General features: G+C 30.4%; 1 protein-coding gene and 1 long non-coding RNA gene across 2 annotated transcripts; one reads left to right on the forward strand and one right to left on the reverse strand.

Annotated features, from left to right (window-relative positions):
* Positions 1 to 2,763: 2,763 nt before the first annotated feature.
* Positions 2,764 to 5,075, reverse strand: LOC128197952 (uncharacterized). The gene is made up of 3 exons (XR_008250709.1): positions 4,938 to 5,075; positions 4,713 to 4,790; positions 2,764 to 2,978 (listed from the first exon to the last, which is right to left on the reverse strand). It is a non-coding gene; the product is annotated as an uncharacterized LOC128197952 (long non-coding RNA).
* Positions 5,076 to 12,449: 7,374 nt separating this feature from the next.
* LOC108337511 (laccase-3) lies at positions 12,450 to 15,050 on the forward strand. Its single transcript, XM_017574057.2, has 6 exons — positions 12,450 to 12,612; positions 12,720 to 12,871; positions 13,037 to 13,281; positions 13,430 to 13,558; positions 13,653 to 14,609; positions 14,767 to 15,050. Exons 1-6 carry the CDS (start codon positions 12,499 to 12,501, stop codon positions 14,895 to 14,897), a joined length of 1,728 nt encoding a protein of 575 aa, XP_017429546.1. The 5' UTR covers positions 12,450 to 12,498; the 3' UTR covers positions 14,898 to 15,050.
* Positions 15,051 to 16,284: the final 1,234 nt, after the last annotated feature.

Consider the following 16,284-nt stretch of genomic DNA (forward strand, 5'->3'; position numbering starts at 1 on the left):
AGTCACACATAAAAAATTCTAAAAATAAATAAAATTAAAAATAAATAAATTAACATGTGATATTATCCCTAAAATAGTTTGTAGGATACTAATGAAAAGAATTTAATTGCATCAATTTTACATAGACCAAATCGAAATTAAAAAAATTAGATGATTAACTTGACTTTTTTTTATAGATATAAAATGAATTCATACATTAATTTATTTTTCTATTAAATGTGGAATTTTCTTATTTATAGTTGATTCAAAACCCACAAATATAACAATAGTGGAGTCTTTACTAAAATCAGAGTTAATTAGCAAATAATATATTCCTTTCAGTTTTCCTTCTAAAGATCAAGTTTATTATATTGGTTAGAAAAAGTTCATGAAATCAACAACATAATAACTAAAGGAACCAAAGTATGTCATGTAAATAAATTTTTTCAAACTTATAACAGTAACCATTATAAAAGATGGCAACAATACTTAAAAAGAACATTAATATTTTTAATGTAAAAAAATCTAATAAAACGTTGTAAGTCAATCAAGTTTTAATATAATATATGAATACAAAAAAGTTAAATCAAATAGACAAATAAGTTGTCTATAATCACTTAATACATCGAAATAATAACGTTTTCAAATTTAAAAAAGAAATAAAATAATAGAATTTATAATACAGTGATGACCTTTTATGTTTGTTATTTTAATTTTTTTTTATGTTTGTTTTAAGTTTGGTGTTCATGTTCATGTAGGACCTAAATTTATGTCAAATGAAAAATACTAAACATAAATTTACATCATACTACATAATATATGACATAAAATTGACAATTTACTTTGGACTATATTAGGTACATGTAACACTCATTCTAGGAGTATCACATTGATTTTTTTTTTTTCAAAACATACATTCATCTAATAAATTATCGTCTAATACCATACATACATTAAACTTAAATCATAGCAGTTTATCCCAAAATCCAAACCTGAATATTGTTTAAAATTACATTACAAAAGTAACATTATTCAAATACATCTCCAAAATTCCAAATAAATTTTCAAAACATCTCCTTGCACTAAACATCTCTAGTCTCTCCTGAAATCTCATCTATTCCCGTACAACATATATATTGTACGATCATCGCACAACACAAACAAGTAGGTGTGAGTTGACCACAAATAAAAATCACAAGTCACATTCATATTCACAACTCAATATCCAATTCAAGTTATTTTCAATAGTACTAAGTGTCAATAAAGCATCATTATCTTATTCATAATCTACTCGGATTATATTTGTATTGGTCAACCTAACCCATTTGTCACTCCATTTTCAAATGCAAAACATTCATAATTTCCATACTTACCAAGCAAAACCATGATTATCGAATCAATCTACATGCAGTTTCGGACACGACTCAGTTCCCGTCCTTCACACGCAACTATCAGAGTTATCGGTTCTTGTCCTTCACACACAATTATTGGACATTGGTCCTTCACACACAACTATTGGACCCATCTTGGTTCTGGTCCTTCACACATAGCTAATGGACACTAGTTCTTCACACACAACTATTGGACCTATCTTAATGTTTTTCCTTCACACGCATCTAATGAATATTAGTCCTTCACACGCAGCTAATGGATACTAGTCTTTCACACGTAGCTAATAGATATTAGTCCTTCACATGCAGTTATTGGACTCATCTCAATTCTTGTCATTCACACGCAGCTAATGAATGGACATTAGTCCTTCACATGTAGCTATTGAACCCGTTTCAATTATTGTCCTTCACACGCAGCTAATGGACAATATCTAGTAATATTCCTTCTCCTTAATAACTTATGAATAATAACTTTGGTAAGGCTTACCCACCGCGTATTGTACTCAACACAAACCAAAATCCTATGGGTGAGACATCCTTCTATTCGTTAAAAGACAAAGAAAATAATACTCGGATCCTCACAACCTCTCATCGGTAAAAGAATTTTCATTTATATTATTATACCAATATAAGATACGATCTCGGTGTTACAAGGTTCAACTAAAGAACAATGTCATTTGCATCAAACTAACTCTATAGTATGTCAAGTAAATTATTTATTTATCGATAAAGAGTTTCAAATAAATTGTCTCCACTTATTTATAAAATTACCATTATATTTTTTTATGCAGATTATTTTACTATTAGACATAAATGATTATTTTTATATTTGTAAATAGATCAACCTTATGAAGCTTCTTTCTCCAACCAACAAAATACCTCAAATTGATGATCTCAATGATGCACCATATGAATGTCCCATATGTTATGAATCTACTATCAAAATTTAATTCTAATCGAATTAGAAATCATAATTTTACTAATATGCTACGTAGGTTTTTTTTTTCAAACTACGAAAATTAACATTATTTATTGACCTCACTACTTAGATTAAGGGAGAAAAAAATTAACTGCACTAATATAAATATTTTATACATATAATTGAAAACTCAACTCAACAAAAGGATATTCAACGCAATGTGATGTTATTGACATGTTATTTATTTTTATTGTTATTGGTTGATCCGATATTTAAGGTAAGTCCAATTTGAAAAACAAAAAAGTTGAGCAACTTAATGAAAAGAACTTAACATTTTTATCACTCCTATCTAATATTTAAATTTATTTTATGAATATTATATTATTTATTCAATTTTAAAATAACTAATCAAATTAAATAAATAATGAGAATAATTGTGACATCCCCGAAATATACGACATGCATATATAATAAAGACGTCATTCAGTTATAATATTGGAAAACAGTTAGAGACATATAACAGACTATATTGGTTACAGTCATCCAAAATAAAATCAGAGTTGGTCTCTTAAACATAAAGGACCACTGTGAATTATCATCAGAATAATACTACTAATCAAGATCCTAGACATACTAAGCTGCAGCATCACCGTCTTCCAGCGCTTGCTCCATAGACACCTCCTCTTCATCTGCTCACATCCAATTTTGGATGATCATTGCAAAAGAAAGCATACCCAAACAAAGCACGAACACACAAGCAAGGGTGAGCTAGTTTTACAAGCAAGCATACTATATTAGAGTAAACAATTAATCAAATAAATACTTTAAGCCAAACAAGTTAAATCATACAAAGGAACATGTCATAAACTAGACTTGACTCGTCCGGACTTAGAATGACTGCCGAGCTATGGCGGGTTATGCGCTCGTGGTGGATTACGTCCATCCACCATACTTGTTACATTCAACCACCAAACATGTCTCATACATTCACATACTTTCAGTATAACAACATTCCCACGATCATACTATACATTTCAATCATTCCGCACACTTAATTACAACCAAAACAAGAGCAAATGAGTTTGAACCGAACGCTGTAAGCCTTGGCCGAACACCTAGAGCCTTGGTCGAACATTAGAACCTTGGCCGAACACTTAGAGTATGGGACGAACACCTAAAGCCTTGGCCGAACACTTAAACCTTGGTCGAACGCTTAGAGTCTTGGATGAACACCTAGAGCCTTGGCCGAACACTAAAACTTTGGTCGAACGCTTAAGGCCTTGGCCGAACACCTGGAGCCTTGGCCGAACACTAAAACCTTGGCCGAACGCTTAGGGCCTTGGTCGAACACTTAGAACCTTGGCCGAACACTAAAACCTTGGCCGAACGCTTAGGGCCTTGGCCGAACGCTTAGGGCCTTGGCCGAACACTTAGAACCTTGGTTGAACATTATTTGGGGTCGACCACTAAGAAAGACCAAACGCTATCAAGACCACCACAAAGACCGAACGCTACCAATACCACCCACTAAGACCGAACGCTACCAAGACCACTCGCTAATACCGAACACTACCAATACCACCCACTAAGACCGAACGGTCAACTGCATCGTTCTGCATAACTCTGCATAATTGCTACCAGAACCCAACATGACCATTTCTAACCTTTTTACTAACTTCTAACACCCTTAATTCTTGTTTTATCCTTAATTAAACTTATCTAAATGATTCTAAACATTCCTACTACCATTTTAAAGTGATTAGAGTTCAATTTTAACTCTAAAACACCAATTTCAACAACTTAGGGACCTAAATCCAATTCTGATATTTTTAACATGTTTTATTCTAGTTTTAGGACTCGGACCAGTTCTAATTGACTCGCCTATGCTAGCCCAAACTGCCCAATTGGTCATTGGAGAAGGACCTAATGTCTGAACGCATCAAACTCACCTTCGACGCCAGCACATATGACTAGTCACAACTGACTGGATCAGACTAGGGTTGCTCTATGATCAGGGATGTGCCAACTCAGGTTTTTAAGGTTCCTCTATCCTACCAACAAAGTACTCTTAGAAATTCCCAGTTAATTTATTTAAGTTATACAAACTGTCCTATGGGGTTCTAGACTCAATTTGCCCAATTCCAATACTACACTTCCCTTCACAGTAATCTAAAACAGTACCTGTAACTATCCATATTGACTATTTTATCATAATTCTTACCCCAAACCCGAAACCCAGTACAACCAACAACTCATCCAAGTCAAAAACATTCAGTACACCATGATTATGCTACTGTTACACATCCAATAATACAAACCAACATGCTCATCACCAAAAACATAACATAACCGTAAAATAAATCACAATTTATTCAAACACACACATAATACCGTCCAAACAATATATGACTAGCTCCCCTTACCTTAGTGGTTACAAGCACAACACTCTTTAGAGGAAACCCCAAAACAGTACTCTTGCACAGAAGCAAGTTCAACAGGATCTACAAAATGTCAAATTGGGTACAGAGACATCTCTTAGAGTTAGAATGGGTAGAGAATCTAGAGAGGAAATCCATTGATTTCATGCAACTAGAAAATTGCATGTCCTAGGTTCAAAGGAAAGGGAGGAACAGAGAAAGATAACTTACCCGTCCAAAGCAGAATTTTAAACGGATGAATGGGAAGCTCTCAACTCCGTGAACGAAAGCACACTACCTATTTGAAATTTCAACGGTGGGAAGTGGTGGAAAAGTAGAGAGAAGTCAGAGCAAGAAGAAGAAAATGGAGCTGAGTTTAGAGAGAGAAAGAGTAACTGGATGAAGAACTCAGAGCTGGAAAATAAGGCCTCTTCTAAGGTCCTAGTGTCCTTAGCTTCTTGGGCCAGGCTGCTGGGCCCAATAGCCTTACATTTTCAAGCTCTTACAATAATAATAATAATAATAAAATTCATATTTTTTATTTTTAAATTATATAATTGTATGTTAATACTTTGTTGTTGTTAAAATATTCTATAAATTTTATAAATTTACATTTTTATTGAACACGGTAACTGTTCTTAAATGTTACTCAATTTTTGTAATTATCAAACAATATTTAACTTTAGATGTTTTAACAAATCATTTACATGTTTTAAGCTCTTACTTTTATCTTAATTTTATACATAGCTTTTAGATGAAAAGTTTGCGACAAATATACACTTATAACACAAACACAATTTAGAGGTTTTGGGTTAAAATTTAGTGGTTTTGGTTGGTTAAACAAAATATATAATATGGTATCATAAGTTCTCTACATGTGTTTAATTCTTACATATAACAAAAAGTTAGAATTAGTCGTTATTGTGGGTATACCATAATCAAATGATTATGTATATTGGGTTATTTAATTTATGACTTTTAAATATATCATTAGAACTATCCAAGTAATTACACTTTCTTTCACATTATTTCTTAAGAAAATTGTTATTAGAATTTTTTTTTATGACGATACTTTATTCTTATTTTTCTAATCTCAAATCCGGTCATTAGAATTAACTCATTATATTAAGTTTTATTTATTTTGAAAGATAAAAATCTTATTACGATTTTATATTTAGAAAATATCTTGAAAAGTTAAAATATATATATATATATATATATATATATATATATATATATATATATATATATATATATATATATATATATATATATATATATATATATATATCTAAACTGTTATTAATCTTAGCTTGTAATCTTTGTGAAACTGAGACAACGAAATATATCATAACATTTATTAATAAAAAAAATTTCATTTCGTTTGATAGAAAATTTGACAAGACAATTTACCAACCATTCAAATATATTAAATTTGAATTTCTCTAATCAAACTGATATTTTTTTATTCAATCTTGATTTTTTTTGGTCTTTTGAAAATATTTTTTCAATTATAACATTGGCAAAAATATTAGGATTGATGTCACCTAATATTATTTTCAGTTAATGTTGGTCATAATTATTTAGACTTTTATAATAGTGTTATTTTTACGATATTATTGTTAGAGTATTTTTTACTGACTTTAAAAATTTATCATGAAAAGAAAAATATCAGTTTAATGTTGACCAAGTTTTCGATATTCAAAAAAGTAATTCTAATAAATTATTGACAAATAATTACATTACCATCAAGATAAAAAAAATCATTACAATACAAAAATAAGCAAAATAAATAGTAATAAAAAATGTAATTCATTTTGTTCAAAAATTAATCTATCAGAAATTGGCCTGGAAAGCGAGAAATAATAATGGATTACAATAAAGAAAAACCTTAAAAATGTAAATAAAAATTATCTCATCAACGTTAATAAAAAAAAATATTAGTTGACATCCAAAAATAGTATTCACAACAATATTTTAATGTTTATCAAACTAAAGAAACTCCAACCAAAACAAGTCAAGAAACAAATTAAAAAAAATTGAAAATACAAAATATTTCAATTTCTTACCTTTTACATAAATATAAGTTTTATAATTTTAAATAATTTAATTAATCTTGTTGAATTATATTACTTATATTTATTTTGAATTTTTTTCCAAACATAATACTTTATCATAAAATATTTAATTTTTTTATAAACATAACTACATTTTTTCAAACGTACTATTAATGTCTACAAATTTCAATATTCTGTAACTCTATAACTTAATTGGAATTGTAGAACTACAAGAATTATAAAAATGGTCTAACCTGATTACTTACTCCACCAAATTTAAAACAAAATATATAAATAGCTAATTTAATGCTAATTAAATATCTTGACATACTTTTAGAAGTGCATTAAAATCCTATTGGATAAATTTTCAACATGAACTTAAGAAAACATTCTTTCACAAGCTGTTTGTGGTAGTTAAAGTACGCATTTAAAGAAATTAAATAGGAGAATTTCTATAAAGTAGTTGAGTATAAATTAGTTATAACTTATTATGTTTATATAAGAAGAATTTAATTTATTTTATCATTTATAATTTTCTTCTATTAGTACTTTACTGAGAATGTTGTCTGCACAAAGTAAACAATTACCTTTAAATATAATAAATTATATGGTAAAACAATTTGGTTATTAATAGTAATAGCAAAGAATAAATTAGGATAAATACTCGTCCATGATGTTTTCTTTCAGCTTTTGGGAGTTTATTAGTAAAAATTCAACAATCTTATTTAATATATATACCTCCCAGCTACAAGAGCATTTTTGTTGCATTCCTAACTTCGTTTTTCAGGTTATACTAACTATAAACACAATTTAAGAAAATGTCAAAACGTTTAAACCTAACTAATTATCAAATTATAAGAGATACCATCCATTAATTATACTTACTTTCTTAGTTAACTGATAAATTTATAGTAATTGACAATGTATTATATAACGGTTTGGTCTGCAGTTGACTAGGCGATCAATCTTTGTTCATAAATAGTTTTAAAACTTTGGACAATCATTGATAAAATTCATTGATCGATTGATAAATCCCTTAATATTGATTAAACACAAATTAAGTATGTTTACAAATAAAATATATTTATCAATTCTTAAATTGTGATTAGGCCGATGTTAATTAAAAACTCTTGGAATGCATTTATTGCACCGTCAAAAATTAATTCTAATTATTGAATAGTCATCTACTAAATTAACTTAAGCTATGTTTTATAGATAACTCCCACACAATATAAATGAGTAAAGAAGTAGACTTGGATTACAAGACAACTTGAATGAGGTTATTTAGAGTTGACTGAAATTTAGTGTGCAACTTCGATCCCACTAAGAAATCAAACAATATACAAATGTTTACTTTTCAATGATTCACTTCCTCTATTATTACTTTCTTATGAGAATACAATTATACTTAATAACTAATTAAAATTCTAAGTGTAACATTAATGATTTGCTTAATTAAGTGTTTACTATTTAATTAAAAGTTATAAGTTTAGTTAAGATAACTTTTTAGTAGATAACAAACAAAATAAATATTATATTGCATTGTAACCACTACGTACCCAACTTCTATAATAAATTGATATATAAATTAAAATATATACAAAAGAGCAACACTACAAAAAATTAGATTTACCGATGACACACTTTTGTTGGAAACAGCAAAAATTCGTGTAATTATGATTTTTTGAATGAATTATCAACTTTAAAAATTCGTCAATAAAATTATTATCATTAATATTTAATTATGAATATTGATTATCAATAATTATTAACAAAAATTAACCGACAATAATTACTAAAGAATATATTTTTGTAAATTGAGTGAACATTACCAACTAATAATTAAATTGTGAGCTATAACCTATTTACTGACTTAGGTTTTAAAGTCTTGCTAAGTAAAAGAATCTACATTTTACATTTCAATGTGGTTAGAACGAAAAGAAAAGTATTTGTGAAAACGATTTGATAATTAAGAATTGAATTCCATCGTCTTAGGAGGATAATATAAGTGTCAAAATGAATAATAATGAAAACCTAAAAGCTAGTAAATTATTACAAAGGTCGTGATTTGAATAATTTTTAACATTAAGTTTTTAAATTTTTAGAACTTGAATTTTTTGTTCATTAAAATTTATTTATTGAGAGAGATAATAAAAAAATAGAAAGAGAAGGAATGAAAAATGAAGAATATGAATGAATCTTGAAATAACTCTCGTGTACAACTTTTTCACATGAAAATGAAGGCAAACGTCTCTATATTATTAGATGTATCCATTCATTCAACAAAAGAAAACGATCGTAAAAGACTTGTATATGTTTTACAAATTAAAAAAAGTGTATTATAATTATAATATCTTAAATAACATATCAATTAGCTTTTCAAAAGAAATTATGCACCATGTTCACTTTAGCTTTAGTTGATTTTACTATTCACGAGAGAATAAGAGTGCAAATTTGCAGGACGCGTTATGTTCGTTTGGACTGATTTGAGAGGAATAATTTGAGTGGATTTTGTGCGTTATGCACTTTTTTAGTCACCCGCAAAGAGGCAAAGATTTGAGATTATTTTCTTTGAAATCTCATCTTTACCCTCATAGTTTGAGGAAATACCACGTTTAAATTTAGGTATTTGAATCCAAAGATTTTATAATCGATTCCAATTCATGTTTTCACGTCCAAATCCACTCAAATAAACAATAAAAAATTTACTCTCAAATCCATTCAATTACTCTTCTTCAAATCATCTCCTCCAAACTTCGTCAAGTGAATAAGACCTTAATTAGGTTTTAATTTTCTCATTAATTTAAATATTTTTAATTAAATTTTTATTATTTTCTTTGTCTTTTGGATATTAAAATTTTTTATATTTTTCAATTGAATATTTGTAGTTTAATTTTTTTGTTAGTGGATGATATCATTATTATCTTGTATGGTCATATTCCTCTTTTATTTTCACGTGTGTAAAAAATGAGGTTTTTATGACATGCATTATTGTATTATTAAACACAAAACATCACCTTTTGAACACTTTTTTAAAAGATGAGAAAACAAGATGACAGATAAAATAACTATGACATGACTTGATTATGGATGAGATAACACTCAAATCACTCAATGGATGAGATAACACTCAAATCACTCAATTAATAAAAAAATTAAACTGTAAATATATAATTGAAAAATATAAATAAATTTGAGTATTCGATATAAAAAAAAAAGAGACTCAATAAAATACAAAAAATTATGAAAAACTTAAAATTTAATTAAATTTTAAAAAATAATTCTTTTACTGTTTTATTTGATTCATCCAAAATTATTTTATAATTTAAAATAAAATTGTTAGTTTATTAGTATTAGATAGATATTGAGGAGAAAATGAAGTGTTTACTTATATATATATATATATATATATATATATAGTGAAATTAGTCAATTATGCTTAAGTCATAAACTAGTCAGTCTAACGAAGTGTAAGTGTAATAAGTAAGCATCCAATAGAAAATGTTACCTCATGAGTCTACCTATTTGTTTACATGTTTAAATGAGTTCAAGGTCTGGATTTTTGTCAATGATTATGGTTTGCTTGCGTTAATCTCGATTTCTATGCGTTGATTGCTTACCTTAATTATTTTTTTTACAACTAGTCTTACCCACTTGAATTCTGATATGTGGAGGTTCTTCACTATTTAAACACCCAATACTATCCTCACATAAATAACACATTCTCTACCAACACCTGCAAAACTCTAAGTCAACTATCTCTCGTAACATAAACTTCAAGCAAATAAAAAATAAATCATTCCGAGATCTCAAATTATACTTAATAATTATTCATTAGCATTCTATTTAGAAAAATATTTGTCTAATTACTATAATTATAAAATCTTCACTGTACATTACTACTTGTATTTACATGATTAATACAAATTATCATGTTCAATGCCATTTTCTTTCTCACTACATTACATGTATTTCCATTAACTAAAAATAACACCAGTTTAAAATATAAATAGACGTGAATCTTTAGTTATGTAGGATTGTGTTAGATTTAAAAAAAATAATTTTGCATTTCAGCACTCAGATTTGGTTAAGGGTTGTAGCATTACATTCTAGATCATATAATTTATATGTTAAAGTAATCTATATTGGAAACTTTATTCAAGGAATGTGGATTTTATATGACAAACTGCTCCTCCCACACTTCCTTTTCAAAGGATCCAGGTTCGTTTCATTTTGATGGATGTTTGATTTATCCACTTGACCCTTTGGAGTAAAAGCCATCAGATTTGCAGCATCCAATCTTGTGATTGGTCCTTATCTCTTATATTCAACAGGAACATGAATATTAATTGCAAGAACCTTATCGATTGAGCTTTTGAAATTCAGGAGTTGACATTAGTCTTATGTTGCTGCAATTCAACAAAAACAAAGCTAATACATGGTTTTATTAACACGTGGTACTCCGAAAATGGTTATGGTTACAACTTAACAAATTAACAATTGATGGAATCGTTCCAAAGTCAGGTGGCAGCCTACCTAATACATGAAAATAGGGTGGCCAATCAATGCACTAACGACATTGCAGGTACCCTTTGCTAATGAAATATCCAAAGTAAACGTATCAAACCTGCTTCATTTAATATAATACTGTTACACAGCTTGTGTAAAAGTGGTGTTCTTATTATATAAATTTGTACTATGATTGATGATTATGCAGTTTATACAATTAATGTTCCCTTAGTTACTTTCATTCAGTCCATTTGACACTTCTGTTCAGGTTATATAATGAATAGTGAGTGAACATGTTAAATCCTTTTTTTCTTTGGACTAACGAATGCCACTATCATATTGCTCAGAAAGCTAATGAAAAAACACTGTTTCAGCTAATAACTTTGGTAGTCAACTAAACACTGAACAACTACTCTTTGCACTACCGAACCAAACCAAAATTCAACCCGACCTTAACTGCTCAGTATTTTTTATTTTCTTTTCTGTCATGTAAGGTACTCATATGTTTCAGTGTGAGAACATCACAAATAAACTTAGGAAAATGCATGGTTGTGTGGACCATGTTTACGTTTGAATTGTTCAACAGACTATCTGATTTCACAGACCTTTTCCTTTTGGGTACGAATTTAACCTGCTTTATTAACAGTGCATGAAAAGGACCAATTTACCAATTGGAATTTCTCAAGCATCACTGATTTTAGAGTGTATTCCTTTCTTTGAAAACATGATCCTGCTAATATAATCTCTACATTACAGTTTAGCATAGTTTTAGTTACATTCATGATTGTGGTCTCATTCCTAACTTCTCAGACAAGGAAAATATTTTAGCTTTTACTTCTTTCTGATTAAATTTCATTCCTTTCATTGTTCTCAGACAAGTTTAGTTTGAGCTGGGTAATGATTAGCAGTTATCTTGACAAGGTGATATGTTATTTCAGATGTATTATAGTACACAATGTGCCATGCAGTATATTATAAGTGATATATCTAAACCACAGAAGAATCTAGCATTTGTTCCACAGTTGATTGCGCTAGTGGGTGCACCAAATCCTCTGTGGTTAGACTAACAATCCTAAATTATTTAGTACACTGTTAACTCATTAAATAAAGGCCAAAACAGTTCTATTTCAAAGTTACAATAAAGGTTTAATCATTCTATAAATAGCTGCACCTTAGACCAAATGTCACAACTCAAGTAACTACATTTGACAAATTATTTGGCACCAATGAAGACTATCCACCTCCCTGCCAAGCAATGTTACTCTTGGTTCTTACTTGGCCTACTTTCTGTCATTGCTTCCCTTGCTTCAGCTACAGAGAATCACTACCATGAGTTTGTTGTAAGTGTTTTCTATTCAATGTAATGATCACACAGTATTTGCTCAGTTTTCACTTAAGTCATGCACCATTTCTTAGTTGTACTAACTTCAACGTTTGATTGAAATAGATTCAAACTGCGCCAGTGAAGAGGCTGTGCAGAACCCACAATGTACTCACTGTGAATGGGCAGTTTCCTGGCCCAACTGTGGAAGCAAGAGATGGAGATTCTATTGCAATCAAAGTAGTAAATGCTGGACCATATAACATCTCCATCCATTGGTAAATAGCATCATCATTCATCCCCACATAAGACATTTTTTTGTTTTACCCTTCTGTCATAACAATTTATCTTTTGGAAGTAACCTCTTAATCCATTATGCTAATGATACAATCATGAAAATTGAAATGCTTCATGCTGACAATCTTATGTATGCTTTGCATCAGGCATGGGTTAAGGATGTTGAGAAATCCATGGGCAGATGGTCCTAGTTATGTGACTCAGTGTCCCATTCAACCAGGGGGGAGTTACACATACCGTTTTACAATCCAAAATCAAGAGGGGACACTATGGTGGCATGCTCACACTGCTTTCCTAAGAGCCACCGTCTATGGAGCTTTCATCATATATCCAAAATTGGGTTCTCCTTATCCATTCTCCATGCCTAAGAAAGAATTTCCCCTCCTTCTTGGTACTTATATTTAAAACCATCATTTATTCTTTTCAGTTCTGTTCTATAATTTACCTCTGAACCATAATAAAACGTTTCTTCCACTGCAAACGATGCTGAAATGTTCATTTCTCTGAAACAATGGCAATTGTATCATGATAATGCACAGGGGAATGGTTTGACAGGGATCCGATGGCTCTCTTAAGGCAGGCACAATTCACAGGAGCACCTCCAAATGTATCTGTTGCATACACAATTAATGGTCAACCAGGAGATCTCTACAGATGTTCAAGTCAAGGTTTGGAATTATTACAGAGCCATGGCTTCCATGCAGATTTCTATTCTCTTATGATTTACACATGGCTAAAATATATAACAAATATGCAATGCAGAAACTGTACGTGTACCAGTAGATGCTGGTGAGACAATTCTCTTGAGAATCATCAACAGTGCACTCAATCAAGAACTGTTCTTCGCAATTGCCAACCACAGGATGACTGTGGTTGCTACTGATGCTGCTTACACCAAGCCTTTCACCACCAATGTCCTGATGATAGGTCCTGGCCAGACAATCAATGTCCTTGTCACTGCCGATCAAACACCTGGAAGATACTACATGGCTGCACGTGCATATCAAACAGCCATGAATGCTGCATTTGACAACACCACCACCACTGCAATCCTCGAATACAAATCTGCTAGCTGCGGCAAAGGAAACGGACAGGTTCCAAGACCAATACTGCCAGTTTTACCAGCTTTCAATGACACAGCCACTGCAACTGCATACACAGCAGGGATCAGAGGCCTTTCCAAGATCAATGTCTTTACAAGAGTTGATGTTAGCCTATATTTCGTTGTTGGGTTGGGGTTAATCAACTGCACAAATCCTAATAGTCCAAGGTGCCAAGGACCAAATGGAACTCGCTTCACAGCAAGCATAAACAACAATTCCTTTGTTCTTCCAACCACCACATCCCTTATGCAAGCCTACTATCAAGGAATTCCTGGTGTTTTCACCACAGACTTTCCTCCAGTTCCTCCTCTGCAATTCAACTACACCGGCAATGTACCGCGGGGGCTATGGACCCCTGCAAGAGGAACTAAGCTCTTCAAGGTGAAGTATGGTTCACATCTGCAAATTGTTCTGCAGGACACAAGCATAGTAACAACAGAGGACCATCCTATGCATGTTCATGGATTCCACTTCTTTGTAGTTGGTTCAGGCTTTGGCAACTTCAACCCAGCAACAGATCCTGCAAGGTTTAACCTCGTAGACCCACCTGTGAGGAACACCATTGGAACACCACCAGGAGGATGGGTGGCCATTCGTTTTGTGGCTGATAATCCAGGTAATTAACAACAACATATCTACTCCTATAAACGTTCTCAATCTTTCAGCACTATGGACAAACTTACACACATATCTATACAAACCTTCATTATCAGACATCTAATGTGAACTGCAAACTAACAAGTTATTCGTTTTTTTTCCTTGTTACAAATCAGGAATTTGGTTCTTGCATTGTCACATAGACTCACATCTGAATTGGGGTCTGGCAACTGCACTTTTGGTAGAAAATGGAGTTGGTCCATCGCAGTCAGTGATTCCTCCACCACCAGACCTTCCTCAGTGTTAGATCAAGAAAACATCATTAGTGACAATTTTTATGTTCTTCAATTAATGCATTGTTGTTTCATCATGTCTCTTTAGACAGTATTTGTTCTGTGGTGTTTCAAGGCCCAGAATTGGACCATGCTGAATTGAGCAGCTATGTTTGTGTTTTTCTTCATTGGGTGCAAGTGCTTCCACTTTTAGAACAAAAAATAGCTTAACATGTTATCTCTTGTCATTACTATTATATCAAAACCTGCACTTTTTCTTTTACAACATTTCATTCATTCATGGCACAACATTTCCACATTTGGCATCAAGTTCCCTTGTAAAATGCGTATTAATTATACCCTCCTCCAAATGCTTTCAATAACTATACAAATTTCACAATTTTTTAATGAGTATAAAAATAAAGATGAATTTTTATTTTAAAAGTGTAATATCTAAACGCACATAGTTGTTATCTTTACTTATACGTTCTTTTAAATATATCTATGAAATTCTTAATCTGACATGATTTTATTCTATTGTTCAAATTGTCAATTTAAATTACTTTACGTATTATTCAGAAAATATATAAATTTCGAGAATTAATCACGAGCTATTTATATGATGGGTATTATTATATCATAAATCTTTTATATCCAAATATTGTTATTAAAGTTTTAATTATTATTAAAAAGTTATATTATTCTTCTGAAATGAATAGATTTTAGAAGATGTTTTTGAAAGTTAAAGATCATAATTTATCTTTTAGAAAATAACTAAGTAAAAGGAAGTATTATGAATGTAGTTATTAACTAAGAGTAGAGTCATAATTTTATAAGCTGCCATAGACACACATAGATAATAAAATTGAATGAGTATAACATACAACAATAATTGTAAAAAACTCCGAATGAATAAGGGGCTTTTACTTCACCCTCACAATTTCTTCGTGCACCACTAAATTTTTTAAAATAACCATACTTTTGATTATATATTTTAGAAACTTTCGGGAAAAAATTTTCGGGAATTTTCGATATAACATTTGGAAATACAATTTCTGAAATAGAACGTTTTAGAAGAGATGAAATGTATTTCAGAGTTTTTTTTTTTCTGAAATGAAATTTTTGGAATATACTTTTTGGAACAGATATAATGTATTTCAGAATTTGTTTTCCAGAACATCCTTATGAAATGTATTTCGAAAAAAAAAAGCTTATATGAACACATAAAATACATTCTTGAAAGAGCTTTCTAATTTATTTATTTTTCACATTTTCTCTCTTCTTCTCTTGCAGCGTTTTCTCATTCTTCTTCTTCTTTGCAGCAATGATGATAATGGTAGTGTGGTGGAGACAGTGGCAATGGTAGTGTGGTGCAGTGGTAAAGAGTGATTGAGTCTTTTCATCTTATTTTAAGGATGTAAT

The sequence above is a fragment of the Vigna angularis genome, chromosome 7, assembly GCF_016808095.1.
Source record: "Vigna angularis cultivar LongXiaoDou No.4 chromosome 7, ASM1680809v1, whole genome shotgun sequence".
In the NCBI taxonomy this organism is placed as follows: Eukaryota; Viridiplantae; Streptophyta; class Magnoliopsida; order Fabales; family Fabaceae; genus Vigna; species Vigna angularis.